The sequence below is a fragment of the Scyliorhinus torazame genome, chromosome 5 (assembly GCF_047496885.1).
Source record: "Scyliorhinus torazame isolate Kashiwa2021f chromosome 5, sScyTor2.1, whole genome shotgun sequence".
Classification (NCBI taxonomy): Eukaryota; Metazoa; Chordata; class Chondrichthyes; order Carcharhiniformes; family Scyliorhinidae; genus Scyliorhinus; species Scyliorhinus torazame.
In genome coordinates, this window is record NC_092711.1 from 145941910 (window position 1) to 145965272 (window position 23363).

The following is a 23363-nucleotide window of genomic DNA, read 5'->3' on the forward strand; positions in this document are numbered from 1 at the left end:
GCCATGGCGGACACTAGTTAGAAAGGAAAAGTTATACTTTAAAACCCTCCACCCTTTGCCTCCGATGCCTCAATCTAATAATTAAAAACTCCAGTATAAATAACATGGATTTAACTGACAAATATTGAAGTATTGACTTTGAGCCACACGTTTTAACTTCCCACTTTCTCCTCGGGCACCTTTCTGTCTCTCTATTGCTCATATCAATGACAGCCGGGTGACAGAGCTGAGGGCTGAAAGTAACGGGGCCTGCATCCCAGTTGGAAAACTGCAATAGATGTTGCACGAATCGAGAGTCAGGTAGGTGCTGGAGGACTGACTGGGAAATGGACCTCAAATCAATTGTTACATCGGTCACTATTCCGATCCCAGACCAGACCCCAACAGTGGCTAGGATACTGGACCAAACCCCCAATATTTCAGTTTATTTGTCAGACTGCGGAAAGAATGATTCGCTCCAAGAGTGATCACATGAAGAAATAGAGCTTGGTTATTTTTAAAATAAAATTTTATTATGGCGACAATATTAAACATTTTAACATCACACCCAAAAACAACAGCTTACAATTACCCATTTAAACACTACTACTCAATCTCCCATTAAACAACAGGAAAAGAAAGATACAGCTCTCAATCTATCTTACTGTGGAGAATTGTGGACCGAGAATTCAACTCCTCCAAATCTTTCTCCAAAAACTGCTCCTAAAGATTTTTAAAATGTCTTTCTGCCTTCCTTGGTTCCACCCAGCAATGACCTCATCTCCCCAAGCTGGAAAACAAATTATCTCTGACGGCTGCAAAGTATATTAATTCCACAAGTACTTTCCCAGTCAAACCACAGTCCATTAGCCCAGACTGAAAAACACATTCCTTTGTCAATTTCATCTTCTGGCTACTAAAAACACCCACGCCCTGCAAAACAGGATCCTTCTTTAAAATAAAAACAGGACCACTGCAGTGAATCACACTTTAACCCGATGCTTTTAACCCTTAAATTGCTCAATACATTTATGATCGAAATTTTCCTAAAATCTTCCAATTGTCACACCTCCCCCTTTAAAAAAAATGAACCTGCTATGTACGCAGATGGCTTTATTTTTCTAAAAGCTTTTTAACGTTAAACATTTCTTATGATTTTATGCAACTTATACTCTATAATAACATTTTACATTTTTCAACAGGCTAACATACACATGAGTCTAGTCCATTTTAGTCTTCTCACATGTCACAGTCATTAGCATAAATTTAACCACTACTTCGAGCAAGAGAGATTTCAAAGATCAGGGTGGCCTCCCAAGATTACACAAAAAAAGCTTCATCAACAATTCAGTGATAAATGCACAGAATGGTGGCACAGTGGTCAGCACTGCTGCCTCACGGCGCCGAGGTTCCAGGTTCGATCCTGGCCCTGGGTTACTGTCCGTGTGGAGTTTGCGCATTCTCCCCATGTCTGCGTGGGTCTCACCCCCACAACCCAAAAATGTGCAAGATAGGTGGATTGGCCATGCTAAATTGCCCCTTAATTAGAAAAAAATAATTGGATACTCTAAATTAAAAAAAAAACAATTCAGTGATATGTAGTTGCCTGGCTCTGACAACAGAATTCTTCTCTTGATGGTCAGACAGGTTGCTATCGATGCTGCAGCATTCATCATCTGTTCTTCACATTTATCAACTGCTTTGTATTCTGTGTCTGTTGAGGATAGCCAAAAATAATGGATAAGTGCTGGTGCATTTGGACAGTGCAAAACAACAGTCAGTGCATGCAAACGTTTGCTGAACATTCTGGCTACATTTGTACAAGCTCTTCAGCCTCCACCACAGACGATGCTCTCTGTAAAACTGTGAGACAGCTCCAGTCCTGACCAGATACTAGTATAATCACCTCTTGTGTCACTACCGGTGTGGCATGGTAGCACAGTGGTTAGCACTGTTGCATCACAGCACCAGGGACCCAGGTTCAATTCCCGGCTTGGGTCACTGTCTGTGCAGATCTCCACATTCACCCCATTGAACCAACTTGCTTGAACTAAAATTATCCGTTTCATCCACCACCTGCTCTTGTTTTTACCAACCACCTGATCAAGCATGTTTTCTGACAACTGAACCTCAGCCTCCCTATTGGCACTCCTCAAATTATCTTCCTCCTGTCTTAACTCGTGGTTTTGTGATCTGATTGCCACGCAATCAGGAAACACTCCCAGATATATTTCTTGCAACATCTCAGTTCCACTTTCCACTGGCTTTTCACCCATAGTAGGTTGCACTCCCCCCTGTGATCCAGCTATATTATTATCTAGGATAAATCTTATCCTAAAAAGGTAATTTTTCTTTTACTCCTACTGCCACTTCACCACTTTTCACCGAACTCTCTCACCATACCTTACATAGTGGCACACTACTGCTCTCACCACTAAATAATGATAATAATCGTTTATTGTCACAAGTAGGCTTCAATGAAGTTACTGTGAACATAAGAACATAAGAACTAGGAGCAGGAGTAGGCCATCTGGCCCCTCGAGCCTGCTCCACCATTCAATGAGATCATGGCTGATCTTTTGTGGACTCAGCTCCACTTTCCGTCCCGAACACCATAACCCTTAATCCCTTTATTCTTCAAAAAACTATCTACCTTTATCTTAAAAACATTTAATGAAGGAGCCTCTACTGCTTCACTGGGCAAGGAATTCCATAGATTCACCACCCTTTGGGTGAAGAAGTTCCTCCTAAACTCAGTCCTAAATCTACTTCCCCTTATTTTGAGGCTATGCCCCCTAGTTCTGCTTTCACCCGCCAGTGGAAACAACCTGCCCGCATCTATCCTGTCTATTCCCTTCATAATCTTATATGTTTCTATAAGATCCCCCCTCATCCTTCTAAATTCCAACGAAAAGCCCCTAGTTGCCACATTCTGGCGCCTGTTTGGGGAGGCTGGTACAGGAATTCAATGTGCGCTGCTGGCATTGTTCTGCATTACAAGCCAGCTATTTAGCCCACTGTGCTAAACAAACCCCTAATTCCACAAATGACCACATTTTCTGCCAAAACTCCTCCCAAACCATTTCTCACTATTAAAGATTGACTTGCTCAAATATATTCAGAACTACCTGGAAATCAACGACACAGGTGAGGTTTCGGCGGAGTGTCTGGGAGGCAATGAAGGCGGTGGTTAGAGGGGAGCTGATCTTGATACAGGCCCACAGAGAGAAGGCCGACAGAGAAAGAGACGGATGGACTGATAAAGGAGATACTGCAGGTCGACAGGAGGTATGCGGAGAACTCAGAGGCAGGGCTTCTAAGGGAGCAACGGAGGCTACAGGCGGAGTTCGGCTTGTTAACTACAGGGAAGGTGATGGAGCAGCTGAGGAATGTGAGGGGACGATATATGTACATGGTGAGAAGGCCAGCAGAATGCTTGCACAGCAGCTTAGAAAGAGGGAGGCAGCCAGGAAGAGAGGGAAAGTAAAGGATGGGGACGGAAACGTGGTCGGAGACTCAGCAGGGGTGAATAAGGCGTTCAAGGAGTTTTACAGCAGGTTGTATGGGTCGGAACCCCCAGCTGGGCCGGAGGGAATGAGGCACTTTTTAGGGGGGGCTGAAGTTCCCCAAGGTGGACAGGTGGTTTGGGGAAGGGCTGGGGACCCCGATTGGGTTGGAGGAAATAGCAGAGGGACTGAAGGCCATGTAGTCGGGTAAAGCCCCGGGGCCAGACGGGTACCCAGTGGAGTTCTGTAAAAGGTTCTCTGGGCTATTGGGGTGGCTGTTGATGGGGACATACAATGAGGCAAGGGAACCTGGGGTGCTTCCCCCGATGATGTCACAGGCCACTATCTCATTGATCCTGAAGCGGGACAAGGACTCAGAGCTATGCGGAACCTATAGGTCATCCCTACTAAATGTGGACGCCAAACTGCTGGCCAAAATCTTGTCCTCTCGGATTGAAGACTGCGTTCCGGCCGTGATTGCGGAGGACCAGACGGGATTTGTTAAGGGTAGGCAGTTGGCGGCCAATATAAGAAGGTTGTTAAATGTGATTATGATGCCCCCAGAAGGTAGGGACGTGAAGGTAGTGGTCGCAATGGATGCAGAGAAGGCATTTGATTGGGTGGAATGGGAATATCTGCGGGAGGTACTGGGGTGGTTTGGATTAGGGCAGGACTTTATTGACTGGGTCAGGCAGTTGTATCAGGTTGCGAGCTACGGACGGACAGGTCAACATCGGACTATGTCAGGCTGCATCGGGGACGGGACAGGGATGCCCACTCCTGTTCACGTTGGCCATAGAGCTGCTGGCAATTGCACTGAGAGCCTCAAGGGGATGGTCCGGGGGGGGAGTGGAACACAGAGTCTCTCTATATGCAGACGACCTGCTCCTATATGTTTCGGACCCACTAGAGGGGATGGAAGAAATTATGAGGATTCTGGGGGAATTTGGCCTGTTTTCGGGTTATAAACTGAATATGGGGAAAAGTGAGATGTTTGTGATCCAGGCAAAGGTCAGGAGAGGTGATTGGGGGAGCTGCTGTTTAGGGTGGTAGGGGGAAGCTTTCGATACCTAGGCATTCAAGTGGCGCGGGAATGGGAACGGCTACACAAGTTAAATTTGGCCCGATTAGTAGACCAAATGAAGGGCGATTTCCGAAGGTGGGACGCGCTTCCGTTGTCACTAGCTGGGAGGGTGCAGATAGTGAAAATGATGGTCCTCCCGAGATTCCTGTTTGTGTTTCAGTGTCTCCCCATCTTTATTACATGGTTCTTCTATAAACGGGTCAATAAGGTGATCACTGGCTTTGTATGGGTGAGTAAAACCCTGCGAGTAAAAAAGGGGATGCTTGAGCGGAGCCGGGGGAAGGGCGGGCCGGCGCTGCTGAACTTTAGTAATTATTATTGGGCGGTGAATATAGCCATGATCAGGAAGTGGGTGGTGGGGGGAGGGTCGATATGGGAGCGTGTGGAGGCGGCATCATGCAACGGCACCAGTTTGGGGGGGCATTGATAACGGCGCCTCTGCCATTCCCGCCGGCACAGTACTCCACTATCCCGTGGTGGTGGCAGCCCTGATGGTCTGGGGCAATTGAGGAGGAATGTGGGAGTGGAGGGAGCATCGGTGTGGTCTCCAATCTGTAATAATCACCGGTTTGCCCCGGGAAGGTTAGATGGAGGGTTCCGGAGTTGGCAGAGTGCAGGGATTGAGAGGATGGGAGATATGTTTATGGAGGGGAGCTTTTCTAGCCTGAGAAAGCTGGAGGAGAAATTTGGATTGGGTTAGGGGAAATGAGTTTAGGTACCTCCAGGTACGGGACTTCGTACGCAGGCAGGTCTCAACCTTCCCGTTCCTACCACCAAGGGGGATACAGGACAGGGTAGTTTCCAGAATGTGTATGGGAGAAGGGAGGGTTTCGGACATTAATAGGGAACTTATGGGGTCAGAGGAGACGCAGACTGAGGAGCTGAAACACAAATGGGAAGAGGAGTTAGGAGGAGAGATAGAGGATGGTCTCTGGGCGGACGGGTTGAGTAGAGTCAATGCGTCCACAACATGTGCCAGGCTCAGCCTGCTACAATTTAAGGTCATTCACCGGGCCCACATGACAGTGGCCCGTATGAACAGGTTCTTTGGGGTAAAAGATAAGTGCGCAAGGTGTGCAGGAGGGTCAGCGAACCATGTCCATATGTTCTGGGCATGCCCGATGCTTAGGGGATTCTGCCAGGGGTTTGCGGATGTCATGTCCAAGGTGTTAAAAACAAGGGTGGCACCGAGTCCAGAGGTGGCGATTTTTGGAATGTCGGAAGACCCGGGAATCCAGGAGGAGAAAGAGGCAAACGTTCTAGCCTTTGCTTCCCTGGTAGCCCAGAGATGGATACTATTAGCCTGGAGGGACCCAAAGCCCCCGAAGACGGAGACCTGGCTAACTGACATGGCTAGCTTTCTCTGTTTGGAGAAAATCAAGTTCGCCTTGAGAGGGTCAGTGTTAGGGTTCGCCCGGAGGTGGCAGCCGTTCGTCGACTTCTTTGGGGAAAATTAACTATCAGCAGAAGGCAGGGGGGGGGGGGGCGCAGGGGGGGGGGGGGGGGGTGAGGGGGGATTCGGGGTTCGCTTAGTTTAGAGTAGGGGGTTAGTAAAGGTGGTCCCTGTAAGGGTGAAAGACGGCTTTTGCACTATGTTTATATTTACATGGACATTGTTTATTTTGTTGTCGTTGTAATACCATAAATGCCTCAATAAAATGTTTATTAAAAAAAAGATTGACTTGCTCCTGTATCCCTCAAGATCTGAATCTCCTTACCTACTCCACCTTGTACACACGAGTAAACCTCACCCTCACAAATATCCTTAACAAGTTCTGTTACCTGCTTATCCACCAACCTCTCAATAGGCTCTGCACTCTGTTGCACTTTTCCACTGGGACAATGTTTTTTCCTCCCACTTTAATAAAACCCACTGGCTTATCCTGTTTGATTGAGTCTGTTTTCCCACTACTTTTCTTAAGCCACAAACTGTGACTTTACATGTCCAACATGTGCCAAACCCATAACAATCTTAAGGGATACAGGGGCTACGCAAACTCTCTTACTGGAGAAGGATTTGTTTCTTCTTTCAGAGACTCAATGAAAGCTGAGGAATTAGTGAATGGGAAAAGTGGAGATTGTATTCCAGTCCCATTGTATAAAGTACAATTGGAGTGTGATCTCGTGTCAGGTCCAGTAGTTGTTGGGCTGGCTGAGAAATTCCCAGTGGACGGAATAGATTTACTTTTGGGGAATGATTTGGCAGGAGTGACGATTGTAGATTCAACCATGATAACAGAGGGTGTGAGAGAATTACTGCAGTTATCACATGAAATACCAACAGTAGGGCATGTGGGAATTAAGAAAACTCATTGGGCATTAAATTACTCAAAGAAAAATGTTGAAAGATGTTAATCACAGATCAAACAGTGAACCAGATTCTCAGAATTCTAAGACTGAAGGTGACCATAGGAAAGAGGAGTTTGAATTTAATAGTAGTGACAGTGATGAAGAGACAGATGAGAGTACCAAATTCAATTTTGCTTCTGATTATGGAGTGATGATGAACAGCTATTACCAAATAGACCTGTCACTAACTGATCTTGTGCCAATGACAAGTAATTCTCCCAGAGCTCAGAATGAAGGCAGAAAATTGGAGGAAGAAAGTGAATTGGACTTTTCTAAAAGTGATTTGTTAAAGTCCCTTGTAGTAAATCCATTGCTATCCCCTTCAGGGGAAATATTTCCCACAGCATGCCTCCTTTGAAGCAACGTATACTTGATAGCACAGCATCAGTTAGTCAGGACGAGGACTGAGAAGTGGCACTAAGCTGGTTCACCCACATCCTTTTAAAGATCCACAGTGCCTCTTAAAGGGAGCAAATGGCAAAGGAGATGAAATAATCAGTCATCAATATCTTTTAAAACTAAGAGGAAGGTGAATGGAGACCTATGTCGTGATTCTGTCACCACATCTGGTAACAAAAAACAGAAAATGCATGGGTCCAACAATGTGTTATCCTCTGATTCTGAAGGTCTGTATTGCTAAATCGGGATAAGAGTTGTGATTACGAAAACTCCAAAGAGGAGGTAGAAGCTGTAAAACAAAGAATGGTTCTTATTTCTGAAAGTAACCATGTGCAAGAAAAGAGAGCATGTAAAGCTGGAGGGGTTGGAGAGTGTTTATGGATTTAAAATGAACCAAATATTTCTCTCAGCATTGACAATAGTGCTTTTTGTTTGACTGTAGCAAATCTTTGAAATATGGATAAACATTTATTGGACAATCAGAAAAGACTGATTACATTACACGTGCTTTCAGAACACAGCTCCTTCATCAGGTGATGAAGGAGCTGTGCTCCGAAAGCTAATGATTCGAAACAAACCTGTTTGAGTTTAACCTAGTGTTGTAAGACTTCTTACTGAGCCCACTCCAGTCGAATGTTGGCATCTCCACATCTTTACATTGCACGACACCCAGAAAGGGGCAGATATAACAAAGATGCTGAAAGGGTATGAATAGAATTGAATGGAAGCACCAAGCGGCACTCGGTTAACAAATCATGAAGTAAACATCAGAAATTCTGAACTAATAAAGCAAAATCCTCCTCAGTTAGAAACTGAAATAAAAAGCACGTTCGATATGTAGCGGAAACAATTAAAAATGCAATGATCCACAGAACGCCAAGTAGAGTTTGACAGATTGACATCCATGTTGGTGGGCGAACCATTGCTGGCCATCCCAGACATTTCCAGACCATTTAAAATGGCCACAAATGCCAGTGACCTGGGAGTAGGGGCAGTGCTACTACAGGACAACAATGAAGGAATAAAGAGGCTAGGGAGGTATTTTTAGAAACAAATTCAGTCTGTGCCAAAGAAAGTATTCCATCATTGAGCCTTGGCCTTGCGACTAGCCCTTTAGCACTTCGTAGTACATGTCCAACATGACAATCAGCAAAGCATTGTTACACAGACCATAATCTATTTGCATTTGTAGAGAAGTTTAAAACCTGGAACGCAAGATTATTCCATTGGAGTTTATTATTACAACAGTTCAATGTTACAATTGTACATATTCCTGGAAAGGATAATGTGATTGCAGATGCTTTGTCATGGGTTTAAGGGCTGACTAGTTACCAATATAAAGACTGGGTAGGTAACTTGTATAATGGGGATGGATTGAACGTTTGTGATTTATGTCTTGCATATCTCATAATGAAACGTCCATTTGATTGATTTGGCCGGTTGCCAATGAATTGGCCCAAAGATCTGTGATCTGTCCAGTAACAGGTGGTGATTGGATATTATTCCACTAGAACGCTTTTTCGAGTCCCAAGATATCAGTTTGGTATCAGTTTTGACTCTGGCAGCACGCTGATACATCTAACTCTCTCCAAAAAGGTCCAGCTAACTCTCCCCAGAAGGCCATTGTGAGGGCTGGCTCTCTCTCCAGAGAGCCTGGTGGGTGCTGTACTTCTGAGACTACAGGGACCGAAAGACAAACTACAAACTGAAAGCAAAGTTTGACGTGAACTAAGGTGTCTCTCCAGAAAAGGTTTGACTCCTGCATTTTTAATGTAGAGAGTACCTGAATGAATGAATCTCCAAAGAAGATCTTTACAGACTGCAAACCAAAGACTTTAATCTGCAAGCTTGTTGTGACGAAAGACTCTTTCCTCCAATTTTGAATTTTTTTGCCCCTTTCCACCCCTTTGCGGTTGTCTGTCTTGTGTGTGTGTGTATGAGAGAGAGAGGGTGGGGCAGGTTGATGTGGGTATTAGGTATTAACTTGTAGTTAACCAGTTGCATTTACTGCATATTTCATGGTAGTTCTCGTTATATATAAAAAGTAATAATGTTTACATTTTCTAAGTAATCTGCTGTAACCTCCTTAATAATGGATTCTCGCACTTTCCCTGTCACACATGTTAGGCTAACTGGCCTATAGTTTCCTGCTTTCTGCCTCCCTCCTTTCTGGAATAGAGGTGTTACATTCTCTATTTTCCAATCCACTGGGACCTTTCCAGAATCTAAGGAATTTTGTGGGATTATAACCAATACATCTATTCTCTTTGCCACCACTTTTTTTAAAGCCCAAGAATGCAGGTCACCCAGTCCTGGGGACTTGTCAGCCTTTAGGTTCAATAGTTTTCCTGGCATCTTTTCTCTGGTGATTGTTCTGTGTTCCTCCCTCCCTATTACCTCTCGATTTTCAATTATCTTTGTGAATTGTTCTCGGTCTGGTACCGTGACGATAGACACAAAATACCTGTTTCAAGCCTCCATCATTTCTTTGTTTTCCATGATCAATTTCCCAGGCTCACTCTCCAGAGGACCAACCTGGATTTAGTCACTCTTTTCCTCTTCAAATACTTGCAGAAACCTTTACTATCTACTTTTGTAGTCCGAGAATGTTTACCCTCATACTCTAATTTCTGCCTGTTTCTTATCTTTTACTCATTCTTTGCTGATTCTAAAATCTGCCCAACTTTTGAATGAACACTAACCTTTGTAGATTTTGATGGTGTTTCTTTCAATTTAATACATTCCTTGACTTCCTTATTTAACCATGGATGATGCATTCTTCTCAAACAGCCTTTCTTTCTCTCTGGCATAAATGTTTGCTGAGAGTTATTCAAAGTCACCCACTTCCATACTGATGTCCCAATTTTCAACCTAGTTTCCCAAGTTCGCTTTCGCCAGCTCTCCCTTCATACCCTTCAGAGTTCTCTTTATTTAGTTTTTAACTTAGGCCAGCACTTTTAAAAAAGATTTAGAGTACCCCATTCTTTTTTTTCCAATTAAAAGGCAATTTAACGTGGCCAATCCACCTACACTGCACACCTTTGGGTTGTGGGGGTGAGACCCACACAGACATGGGGAGAATGTGTAAACTCCACATGGACAGTGATCCGGGGCCGGGATCGAACTCAGGTCCTCAGCGCCATGAGGCAGCTATGCTAACCACTGCTCCACTGTGCCGCCCTTAGACCAGCACTTCTCACCTTCAAACTGAAAGTGGAATTTTATTATATTATGATCAATGTGACTTAGAGGCTCCATCACGATGAGATTATTGACTAATCCTGTCTTGTTGCACATTACCAGATCAAGGATAGTCTGCTCCCTGGTTGGCTCTAAAATGTATGGCTCCAAGAAATTGTTCCAAAAAGACTCTGAACCCATTTTTTAGGATATTTTTGCGAATCTGATTCTCCCAATTGACATTAAAATTATCGGGGACCTTGATGATTGTTCCTCCGTTGGTGTGTGTCCTTGTGTCTCTTCAGGTTCAATGCTCAGTTGAAGTTTCATCCACATACAGAACACCAGGAAAGGTTTCTCCTCAATGTGAATGTTGTGATAATATTTCAGGCTTTGCACAGTCAGTGCAGTGGAACTCTCACTTGGATGAGTCCTTGTGCCTTTCCAGTGAAAGTAATATTTAAATTATTTGAAAGCTGACAGATCATAATTTCTCCTTCTAGATTCAATGGTTCATGATATTCAGATCCTGATGAATTAAGTGAATCTGTCAGATGACAACGAGGTGCCTGGCTTGCAATTTCTGTCTCCAAATCCACCCATCTGATGAATGAGTTTGCAAATGTCATCACTGTCAGTACAGGATAGAAATTAAGAAATAATCCTCCCACCAGAATTACTCCTGCTGCTTATCCACAATTCTCCTCCCCTGAAGGTGCTGACTCTCGGGTTCAGTTTCACATTCACTTATTGCCCTCCCCAATATGTCACACATGTATCTAAATCTTTACACCTAGAGTTAACAAACTGTTTTGCTAAGGGGAGCTCGCAATCAAATCCAGTGACTACCCACGTGTACGTTGTATCAGTGTGGGGTCACTGCCCTCCCACCGCTACTTGTCACCCAGGAGTTTGGAGACTGGGCTTTGGATGAGTAATGACGGCCGTATCTCCCACAATCCCTAGCGTTGGTGAAACCGCTCTATCCACCGCGCCCGCGACCCAGGCCGATGCATGTTCAAGAGAAGGAAGCTGCGCATGTGGTGCAGAGTCGAGCCCACCCCCCTGAACGTCCTGTTACGATATTAACCAATAGCAAAAGTTGGTGGACCGGAAGGACTCTGATCCTCCAGCTAATCAGAAGGCGGACTTTGAATGAAGATTGAGCTCCCCACAGACTGAAACCTCCTCCTGTCCCCAACATCTGTGAGTAAAACACTTTATTTTCTCCCCCTTTCCATTTCTTTTCTCATTCTCACCTTCAATTGGCGACTCGGAGCAACTGAAGGGAAAGAAAGTGAATCCAGGGAGGGTGCAGATTCTGGAAAGGTTGACCCAGCTCTCTCTCTCTCTTAAAGACATTTGCTCCCTCAGCTTGACACATTTATTTAGGGCAGCACGGTAGCATTGTGGATAACACAATTGCTTCACAGCTCCAGGGTCCCAGGTTCGATTCTGGCTTGGGTCACTGTCTGTGCGGAGTCTGCACATCCTCCCCGTGTGTGCGTGGGTTTCCTCCGGGTGCTCCAGTTTCCTCCCACAGTCCAAAGATGTGCAGGTTAGGTGGATTGGCCATGATAAATTGCCCTTAGTGTCCAAAATTGACCTTAGTATTGGGTGGGGTTACTGGGTTATGGGGATAGGGTGGAGGTGTTGACCTTGGGTAGGGTGCTCTTTTCAAGAGCCGGTGCAGACTCGCTGGGCCGAATAGCCTCCTTCTGCACTGTAAATTCTATGATATAAATTCTATGATGATTACGACACTTGGATTCCATTCAGTAACCCAATCCATGCCGACTTTGTAGAGAAATCCAATCAGTCACATTCCCCCCTCGATATCCCCATTACTCTGCAAGTTTATTTCCTCACACTTTTATTTTGAAATGATGATCGTCTGTGCTTCCTCCACCCTCATAGGCAGCGAGTTGCAGATCTCTCACATCTCACTGTTGAAATAACTATCTCCCTCACAGCCCCATCAGTCTCCAGTCCTGTAATCAAGTCCTGTATATTACACACATTTTTAGTGCGGTATTATTGAGTATTTACTGGGAAAAGCGGAGCGAGAATGGAGGGAGAATGTGTGCGATGGAGATTCACAGCTTTTGGGGAACAAGAGAGGAAAGAATGTTCCATAGCAACTAGAATTGTCTGTTCTGAATTTCTATCCTGCACTGACAGTGATGTATTTTGTAAATTGTTTTTACAGTATATTAGGAGAGGACGAATTCCAGTCAGATATCTCAGACATCACAACACGATCTGACAGAGTCACTCGACTCTTTGGGGCTGAATATTATCAGACTTTGAATCCAGAAGAAGAAAAGTTTGTCTCATCTGTTGGCTTCAAAGGATTTTCAGCAACTTTGCAATCTGAAAAGTACCAAGACACACATACCTGAGTGAGAGTGTCCCAGTGCAGATATTGAATGAGCTTTAACCAGCTACACAGCCCAAAGAAACATCGCTCCATTCAGAGAGGGGAAAATCCATACACGTGTTCGCTGTGAAGACAAGGTTTCAACTGATCATCGGACCTGGAGAGAGACACATACTGCATGCAGCAACCATGGAAATGTGAGGACTGTGGCAAGAGATTCAAATACCCGTCACAACTGGAGGCTCATTACCGCAGTCACACTGGGGAGAGACCGTTCATCTGCCCTGAGTGTGGAAGCGGTTTGAGTCATTTATCCACGTTGCAATCCCACCAGCGAATTCACACCGGGGAGAGGCCGTTCACTTGCCTTGAGCGTGGGAAGGGATTCAGTAATTCATCAGACCTGTATAAACACCAGCGGGTTCACACTGGGGAGAGACCATTCACCTGCTCCGAGTGTGGGAAGGGATTTAGTAATTCATCAGACCTGTATAAACACCAGCGGGTTCACACTGGGGAGAGACCATTCACTTGCTCTCAGTGTGTAAAGAGATTCAGTAATTCATCAGACCTGTATAAACACCAGCGGGTTCACACTGGGGAGAGACCATTCACGTGCTCTCAGTGTGTAAAGAGATTCAGTAATTCATCAGACCTGTATAAACATGAGCGAATTCACACTGGGGAAAGGCCATTCACTTGCTCGGGATGTGGGAAGGGATTCAGTGATTCATCTAAACTGCTGCGACACAAGCGAGTTCACACTGGAGATAGGCCGTTCACCTGCTCCGTGTGTGTGGTAAGGGATTCGGTGCTTTACCGACTCGACTGACACACCAGCGAGTACACACTGGGGAGAGGCCTTTCACCTGTTCTGAGTGTGAGAAGGCTTTCACTCATTCATGCAGCCTGCAGGAACACAGGTGAGTTCACACTGGGGAGAGGCTGTTCTCCTGTTCTGAGTGTGGGAAAGGATTCACTCGGTCTGCACACGTGCTGAGACACCAGTGTGTTCACACCGGGGAGAGACCATTCACCTGCTCTGAGTGTGGAAAGGGATTCACTCAGTTACCGCATCTGCAGACACATCAGCGTGTTCAGGGAGGTGGGATGGAAGTTTTCGGAAATGGGAAGAGAAGGGGATCAAGACGCTAAAAGATTTGTTTCTTAGAGGTCGGTTTGCAGGATTGAGGGAGCTGGAAGCTAAGTATGGGCTGGAGCAGGGAGAAATGTTTAGATACATGCAGGTTCGAGATTTTGCCAGGAAGGAGATACAGAGCTTCCCGGAGGAACCGGCCTCCACATTGCTGGAGGAGGTGCTGACGATCAGGGTACTGGAGAAGGGGGTAGTGTCAGCGGTGTACGGAGATATTTTGGAAGAGGCTAAGGCACCACTGGAAGGGATCAAAGCAAAGTGGGAGGAAGAGTTGGGAGAGGTTATAGAGGGGTTCTGGTGTGAGGTGCTCCGGAGAGTAAATGCCTCTACCTCATGTGCGAGGTTGGGGCTGATACAGCTGAAGGTGGTATACAGAGCACACCTCACGAGGGTGAGGGTGAGACGATTTTTTGAAGGAGTAGAGGATGTGTGTGAGCGTTGCAGGAGGGGGGGGGGGGGGGAGGGGGAGGGGGCACGAATCACGTTCATATGTTTTGTTCCTGTCCAAAGCTAGAGGAGTACTGGAAGGAGGTTTTTAGGGTAATTTCTAAAGTCGTGCACGTGAAACTGGACCCGGATCTCCGGGAGGCCATATTCGGGGTGTCAAATCAGCCAGGGTTGGAAACGGGGGCAGAAGAAGATATTGTAGCCTTCGTCTCGTTGATCGCCTGAAGGCGGATCCTGCTGGGAGCAGCTTCTCCACCCTGTGCCCTGGCGTGGCGGGGGGACCTGTTGGAATACTTGACCCGTGAGAAGGATAAGTTTGAACTGAGGGGAAGGATGGAGGGGTTCTACAAGTCATGGGCATTATTCATTAAGCACTTTCAAGAACTGGATAACATCGAACATTAGTTGGGGGGAATGGGGGGGGAAGAGGGTTGGGGGAGGGGGGCTGCTTGTATTAAGGGTGACTATGGGTAATCCCAGATTCCTTTTTGTCATTTGTTTATGTAAACATGCGGGCTGATGTTTGGGGGTTGGTGGGGGGATGGGATTGTTATTGTTATGGGGATTAACATATTTGTTGCTGATTATTGTTTATTGTTGGTGGGTGTAAATTTGGCAGAAAATGTGAAAAAGGAGAATAAAAATATTAAACAAAAAACAATCTCCTCTGCCATTTCCTTGTTCCCCATAACTGAAACAGCGGTGTGGAGGCACATGGTGGTTAGCACTGTTGCTTCACAGCTCCAGGGACCCGGGTTCAATTCCTGGCTTGGGTCACTGTCTGTACGGAGTCTCCACGTTCTCCCCAAAACTGTGTGGGTTTCCTCCCACAAGTCCCAAAAGACGTGCTTGTTAGGTGAATTGGACATTCTGAATTCTCCCTCTGTGTACCTGAACAGGTGCCGGCGTGAGGCGACTAGCGGATTTTCATTGCAGTGTTAATGTAAGCCTATTTGTAACAATAATAAAGATTATAATAATAAAGAATATTATTACTATCTCCTCAGATGTATTTTCTAAGGGGTCTCGGTGGAGTTGAGGATTCAATCAGATCAGCCGTGAACTTATTGAATGGTGGAGCAGTCTCGAGGGGCCGAGTGGCCTACTCCTACTCCTAATTCACATCCTTTATAATAGATTGTAGCATTTTCCCTCCTACTGATGTCAGGCCAATGGGTCTGTGGTTCCCCGTTTTCTCTCTCTCCTTAAATAGTGGGGTTACATTTACCACCTTCCAATCTGCAGGAACCATTCCAGAATCTATATAATAGTGAAAGGTGATCACCAATGTATCCACTATCTCGACAGCCGCCTCTTTCAACACTCTGGGAGGTAGAGCATCAGCTTTTGGGGATTTATTAACTTCCAACCACATTAATTTCTCCAGTGCTACTTTTTCACTAATACTAATCTCTTTCAGTCCCTCGTGCTCACTGGTCCCTTGGTTTTCTGTGTGTTTTAGGACAATTTCTGTATCTTCCTCCGTGAAGACAAACACACATTGTTTAGTTTCTCTGCCATTTCCTTATCCCCCATTATAAACTCTCCTGTCTCTGTCTGGACTGGGCCCACATTGGTCTTTGCTAATCTTTTCCTTTTCACATTCCTATAGGAGCTTTTCCAGTCAGTTTTTATGTTTCTCCCCAGTTTGCTCTCATATTCTATTTTCTCTTTATCAGTTTCTTGGTCCTTTGCTAAATTCTAAAACAAGTTCCCAATCCTCAGGCTCACTAATATTTTAGCCACTTTGAGTCTCCTCCATTGATCTAATAGAATCTTTAACTTTTCTTGTCAGCCACGATAGCTTCATTTTGCTGTTTAATTTTTGCTTCTTAAAGGAATCTATATTTTATGTAAATAAAATGCGAGTGGTTGCCGGTCTATTGTCTGTCGTCATACAAAGAACAACAAAGAACAAAGGACAGTACAGCACAGGAACAGGCCCTTTGGCCACCAAGCCTGCTCGGATCATGATGTCTGTCCAAACTAAAACCTTCTGTGCTTCCAGTGTCTGTATCCGTCTATTCCCATCCTATTCATGTATTCGTCAAGATGCCTCTTAAATGTCACTATTGTACCTGCTTCCAGCACCTCCTCCGGCAGCGAGTTCCAGGCACTCACCACCCTCTGTGTAAAAAAAACCTCCCTCACACATCTCCTCTAAACTTTGCCCCTCGGACCTTAAACCTATGTCACCTGGTAATTGACTTTTCCAACCTGGGAAAAAGCTTCTGACAATCAACTCTGTCTATGCCAGTCAATTTTGTAAACTTTTATCGGGTCGTCGCTCAACTCTGTCGCTCTAGTGAAAACAATCCGAGTTTATCCAACCTCTCCTCATAGCTAATACCCTCCAGGCCAGACAACATCCTGGTAAACCTTCTCTGTACTCTCTCCAAAGTCTCCACATCCTTTTGGTAATGTGGTGACCAGAATTGTCAGCAATATTCCACGTGTGGCCTAACTAAGGCTCTGTACAGCTGCAGCATGACTTGCCAATTTTTGTACTCAATGCCCCGACCAATGAAGACAACCATGCCGTCTGCCTTCTTAGCTCCTTATCCACCTGCGTTGCCACTTTCAGTGATATGTTTATTGTAATTTCCCAATCTACCACAGACAACTTGCTCCTCATACCATGACAGTTTCCTTCTGCGAGAAACACCCAGATAAATTAGACAAAAGAACCCTGTAACCACCATAGCCCATCTTCATGGCAACATGGCTGCTTTGGGAACTAAATATCTTCCAACATGCAAACACCTTTTCATTCTGTGCTCGTCGTCAAACTTGGAACCAGATAATCGCAGCAAGACTCAAAAATGGTCAGCCCACCGGAGGCAGAGGTGTTAGACCGGCCAGTCCAGCAGAAAGAAACCCTCCAATCATCACCATTCACCAGATGTCAGAATGAACAGAATGCAGTCCTGGATGTCAGTGAGAGCAGAAACAATAACAACGGAGCCAACATCTGTAATTTATTGTGAACTTGTTGGAGTCACAACAGGTGTGATGAATCACAAAACCCCCTCCCCACATTGAGAGCAGAAGAATGGTCTTTCATCAGAATTAACTCGCTAGTGTCTCCGGAGATGGGACGGATCATTGAATGTCTCCCCTGCTCAGAGCAGGTGATTGGCCTCTTACAGGGGTGAACTCGCTAGTCTTCCTGCAGGGTGTATGGATATCTGAATCCCTTCTCTCACTAAGAGCAGGTAAACGCCTTCTCCCGAGTGTGAACTCGCAGGTGTCTCTGCAGGTTGGATAACCGAGTGAATCCCTTCTCACACTGAGAGCAGGTGAACGGCCTCTCCCCAGTGTGAACCCGCTGGTGTGCCAGCAGGCTCGATGAAGTAATGAATCCCTTCTCACACTGAGAGCAAGTGAACGGCTTCTCCCCAGTGTGAACTCGCTGGTGTGTCCGCAGGTGGGATAACTGAGTAAATCCCTTCTCACACTGAGAGCAGGTGAACGGCCTCTCTCCAGTGTGAACCTGCTGGTGTTTCCGCAGGCTCGATGAGGTAGTGAATCCCTTCTCACATTGAGAGCAGGTGAACGGCCTCTCCCCAGTGTGGACTCGCTGATGTATCTGCAGGTCGGATGATTGAGTGAATCCCTTCTCACACTGAAAGCAGGTGAATGGCCTCTCCCCAGTGTGAACTCGCTGATGTCTCCGCAGGTTGGATAACTGAGCGAATCCCTTCTCACACTGAGAGCAGGTGAACGGCCTCTCCCCAGTGTGAACCTGCTGGTGTTTCCTCAGGCTCGATGAGGTAGTGAATCCCATCTCACACTGAAAGCAGGTGAACGGTCTCTCCCCAGTGTGACGTCGCTGATGTCGCCGCAGGTCGGATAACTGAGTGAATCCCTTTTCACACTGAGAGCAGGTGAATGTCCTCTCCCCAGTGTGAACCCGCTGATGTATCCGCAGGCTGAATAACTGAGTGAATCCCATCTCACACTGAGGGCACGTTAACGCCTTCTCCCCAGTGTGAACTCGCTGGTGTCTCTGCAGGGCGGATGACTGAGTGAATCCCTTCTCACACTGAGAGCAGGTGAACGGCCTCTCCCCAGTGTGAACTCGCTGGTGTGCCAGCAGTCTCGATGAAGTAGTGAATCTCTTCTCACACTGAGAGCAGGTGAACGGCCTCTCCCCAGTGTGAACTCGCTGATGTTTCTGCAGGTCGGATGATTGAGTGAATCCCTTCTCACACTGAGAGCAGGTGAACGGCCTCTCCCCAGTGTGAACTCGCTGATGTCTCCGCAGGTGGGATAACTGAGTGAATCCCTTCTCACACTGAGAGCAGGTGAACGGCCTCTCCCCAGTGTGAACTCGCTGATGTATTCGCAGGTCGGATAACTGAGTGAATCCCTTTTCACACTGAGAGCAAGTGAACGGCCTCTCCCCAGTGTGAACCCGCTGGTGTGTCAACAGGGTGGATAACTGAATGAATCCCTTCTCACACACAGAGCAGGTGAACGGCCTCTCCCCAGTGTGAATACGCCGATGAGCGGCCAGCGCAGATGGAAACCTGAATCCCTTCCCACAGTCCCCACATTTCCACGGTATCTTCATATTTTGGGTCTCCTCGTGTCTCTCCAGGTTTGCCGATCTTTGAAGCCTCGTACACACATAGAACACGTGTAACGTCCCTCCCGCTGTGAATGGTGTGATATTTTTTCAGGCTCTGTAACTGGTTAAAGCTCTTTCCACAGTCAGTGCTCTGGAACACTCTCACTCGGGTGCGTGTGTCTCGGGGCTTTTCCAGTCTCACTGATGTTTTGAAGCCGACAGAAAAGACAAACATTTCTCCTTCTTGATTCAGTGATACTCAGTTCCAAGGAATTGAGAGACTCAGTCAGATTGAGATGTGACGTTTGAGATTTCTGTCTGTAATTCCTCCTCTTCTAATATCCTGTAAAAACAATTTACAGAAGTTACTTTTCTTTTCCTAATTTTGGAGAAGGTATCCTGAGGGTAACGACAGTCTGGCCGTGGGGTTAATCCTCCGGGTCCTCAGTCTTATTGAGAAATGTCCCCTTGGATCTATTGTGGTGGTGATTCTTTTGTATTTTTGTTATTATGGGAGGGTTTATGTGTTGTTGACTTTATCCTACTCTGGTACAGACGGGGCTTTTATCCGTGAAAGGAGCAGTTTGAGGAGACTTTGGTAAAGTGAGTTGGAGGAGGGGGTAATGGCACACGCCCGATTGTGGTGTGAAAATCTGTTCCTGTCTCTCTGTCGCCTAACTAATAGCGGCAGTTAATCTGCAAATTTTCTCAGGGAATGTACGGGGCATCCATCACCCTATCAGAAGGAAAAAGATCCTCTCCTTTCTTAAGGAGAAAGTCAACATAGTTTTATTACAGGAAACGCATCTGGATTATGAGGAACACTTTAAATTGAGGCGGGATTGGATGGGGCAGATTTTTTTCACCTCTTTTTCATCGAGTCGCAGACTTGTGGCAGTGCTTATTATACACTATCCAAGCAGTCAGGGTAACTCTGCCGATTACAATGTGCATGTCAATTTCCTTTGTGCCGGTCCCCCCATCTCCCGTCCCTCCCCTCCGCCCCCTTCACTCGTCGTTTCTGGGTCCTTTCCTGGGCCCTTCACTGTACAATGGGAGTTATCTGTTATTTACAAGTGGACGGTGCCCTCCCTTCCCCCCCCCCCCCCCCATTGGTGGGCCTCCCCCCTTCCACCCCGCGCACTCCCTGTCCTGTTTTAAACCTTCCCTTGGGGGTTCCTCTTCTTGTATTTTTGTTCTAGGCTCTTTGGTCTCTGTGTCAGTTGGTTTTGGGTTCTCCCTCCTTGTCCCAGTAGCCCCCCCCCCTCCCCTTTTCCTGCCTGCTCCCTGTGATCCCGTTGGCTCCCATACGTCCACCTCCCTCCCCAGTGTTCCATTGGCCGCTGGCTTCAAACAGGTCCTGGAACAAGTTGGTGAATGGCCTCCACACTTTGTGGGAACCATCCTCTGACCCTCGGACGGTGAACTTGATTTTCTCCAGGTGGAGAAATTCCGATAGGTCTGCCAGCCAGTCTGCAGCTGTGGGTGGTGCTGCTGATCGCCAGCCGAGCAGGATTCTCCAGCGGCCAATTAGAGAAGCAAAGGCAAGGGCGTCCACCCACTTCCCCATGAATAGTTCTGGCTGGTCCGATTCCACGAAGACTGCCATTTGTGGGCACGGCTCCACCCTCATAACCATGGACATTGCGTCTAAATAGGCTGTCCAGAATTTGACAAGTCTGGGGCATACCCAGAACATGTGGGCACGGTTTGCCGGACCCTGCTGGCACCATTCACATTTGTCCTCCATCTCTGAGAAGAACCTGCTCATTCGGGTTCTTGTCAGGTATGTTCTGTACACAACATTCAACTGCATGAAGCTTCGCCTTGCGTAGGAGAAGGTGGAGTTGGTCCCGTTCAGTGCTTCGCTCCAGAGTCCCCACCCTATTTCCATCCCTCGCACTTTCTCCCATTTTTCCTGGGTTTCGTCAAGTAAGGAGCGCATCCTTATTAAGAGTTGTCGGTACAGGTCCTCAGGGTTTCCTTTCCCCAGACTGTCTGCGTCCAGTAACTCCTCTTGCATTATGCTTCTCAGGGTTCCTGGGTATGCTGGTGTCTCCCTGCAGAGAAAGTTTTTGATCTGGAGCTCATCCCTGTTTGGTAGGACCAGTCTCTCTAAGGTCGCTAGTCTATTTCCTGTGTCATAGTCCCTAACCATCAGTGTTCCCCCTTCTTGTCTCTACCTCTTGAAGGTGGTGTTGACAATGGCTGGTGCAAACCTATGGTTGCCGCAGATGGGGGCCATGAAGGACACATCGGTCAGACTGAAATGCTACCACATCTGGTTCCAGGTTCTCAGGGTAGCTGCCACCAATGGACTGGTGCTGGCGGGGATGGGAGTGTTGCCATGGCGAGGGCCCGGAGGATCATTCCTGTACATGAGGACTCATCCATCCTTACCCATTCCATGTCTGGATCCTTTACCCATCTCCTCACTCTTTCGGCCGTGGCTGCCCAGTGATAGTATTGCAAGTTCGGGAGGGCCAGGCCTCCCATGTTTCTTCTCCATTGTAGTACTGTTTTAGGGATTTTTGAATTCTTGCCCCTCCGCACAAACGATGTTAGGTTAGGTGGGTTGACCATGATCAATGCACCAGATTATGGGAATAGGATGGGGAGTCTGCCGCTGTGAGTGCTTTTTCTGATGGTCAGTGCAGACTTGAAGAAGCGAATGGCCTCCTTCTGCACTATGGAGATTCTATGGCATCTATGTTATTTTAATTCGACTATGCTGTTAGTCTGTTTTGTAATATTTTGGGGTATGCGCCCTGCATTGTTATTCTTCTGTTTTTATATAATCTTACCCTCTTTCCCCGCTCACTATGTTAACCTGTTAACTGATCTGGCATTTCATCTAGAGGCTCTGGTCACTCAAATATCCTGCTATGAATTAATTCTGCAATGTGTTGCTTGTATTTATGCTGGCAGTATCAGTTGTTCTACACTGTACCAATTTTCCATCAATATTTCTGTTATTCTGTTGCATTCATTATTTTAAAAATGGTAAAAAACATAACAAAAGAAATATTAAAAATCTGTCCAACTCAACCTTGAATATATTCAGTGATCCACAGACTCCATTGATCCCTGTGGAAGAGAATTCCATAGACTAATAGCCTTTTGAGGGAAGAGATGACTGGAAATATATAAATAGCGACAGTACAATATTACACAACCAGAAATAATAGTAAATGTACTTTATTACAGACTATAAATAATATATCTAATTTAAAAATACTAGACATATCTCTAGCCGATATTAATTTACTGTCCCATTAAATGTCAGCCATCTCTTGGAGAAACCAGCCCTTTAATTGTGATAAAAGAAAATTACTGCGGGTGCTGGAATCTGAAACGAAAGAGAAAATGATGGAAAATCTCAGCAGGTCTGGCAGCATCTGTAGGGAGAGAAAAGAGCTGACGTTTCGAGTTCAATGACTCTTTGTCAAAGTTTTGTCAAAGAGTCATCGGATTTGAAACGTCAGCTTTTTTCTCCCTACAGATGCTGCCAAACCTGCTGAGATTTGCCACCAATTTCTCTTCCTTTAATTGTGAACATCAGGAAAGAGACCATCCTTTTATTTATTAATTATTTTTTCAATGCATTTTATTCAAACTTGTATCAAAGTAGGTTACAGCAAATAAACACCCCGGGAAACATTCTTCCCAACAATCTATATGGTTTGTACAGATTTTTCTCCTTTTCCATTCCCCCCACCACCCCCCACACGACGAACAGCTCCTCAAACATGGTCACAAACAACCCCCACCTTTTCTCAAACCCCCCTGCTGCACCCTTAACTCAGACTTTCTCTTCTCTAACCGCAGTAAGCCGTGCAGGTCACCCAACCGCGCTGCTACCCCCGGTGGCGAGAGACCATCCTTCTAGCCAGACAAATAAATGTGTCAAGCTGAGGGAGCAAAGGATGTCAATGTCTTTCAGAGAGAGAGAGAGACCTGAACCAACCTTTCCAGAGTCTGCACTCTCCCTGGATTCACTTCCTTTCCCTTCAGTTGCTGCAAGTGACCAATTGAAGGTCAGAATGAGAAAAGAAATGGAAAGGGGGAGAAATGAAAGTGTTTTACTCACAGATGTTGGAGTTTTTTTCCTTCACTTCCGCTGTGACATCACAATGGGGCACTGCCCGAATCAGCCAATAGGAATTACTCTTCCGCGCTGTCGTCACCGGGTTCCAGTGCGCAGGCCCGGCGCTCCCCGCCCCCACCCGTTGTTTCGCCCGCCCCTTGAACAAGGGGGAAAATTAACCGACAACAGAACCTCCTCGAGACAAGGTTTCCAGGCAACCGGC

The 23363-nt window shown here is 46.2% G+C and overlaps 1 protein-coding gene across 4 annotated transcripts; it reads right to left on the minus strand.

Annotated features, from left to right (window-relative positions):
- Positions 1-496: 496 nt before the first annotated feature.
- Positions 497-23264, minus strand: LOC140421912 (uncharacterized). 4 transcript variants are annotated; one of them, XR_011947166.1, is made up of 3 exons: positions 23021-23137; positions 22103-22189; positions 497-1693 (listed from the first exon to the last, which is right to left on the minus strand). XR_011947166.1 is itself a non-coding variant. In XM_072506875.1 (3 exons), the coding sequence occupies exon 3, from the start codon at positions 19054-19056 to the stop codon at positions 17686-17688; it is 1371 nt and encodes a 456-aa protein (XP_072362976.1). In that variant the 5' UTR covers positions 19057-19396; positions 22103-22189; positions 23021-23135; the 3' UTR covers positions 17438-17685. The 4 variants fall into 4 exon arrangements, 3 of the variants coding, with proteins under 3 accessions (XP_072362976.1, XP_072362979.1, XP_072362977.1); XM_072506875.1 differs by lacking the exon at positions 497-1693 and adding an exon at positions 17438-19396 and having other exon boundaries at positions 23021-23135; XM_072506878.1 differs by lacking the exons at positions 497-1693; positions 22103-22189; positions 23021-23137 and adding exons at positions 17438-19396; positions 23144-23264.
- Between the last annotated feature and the right edge of the window lie 99 nt (positions 23265-23363).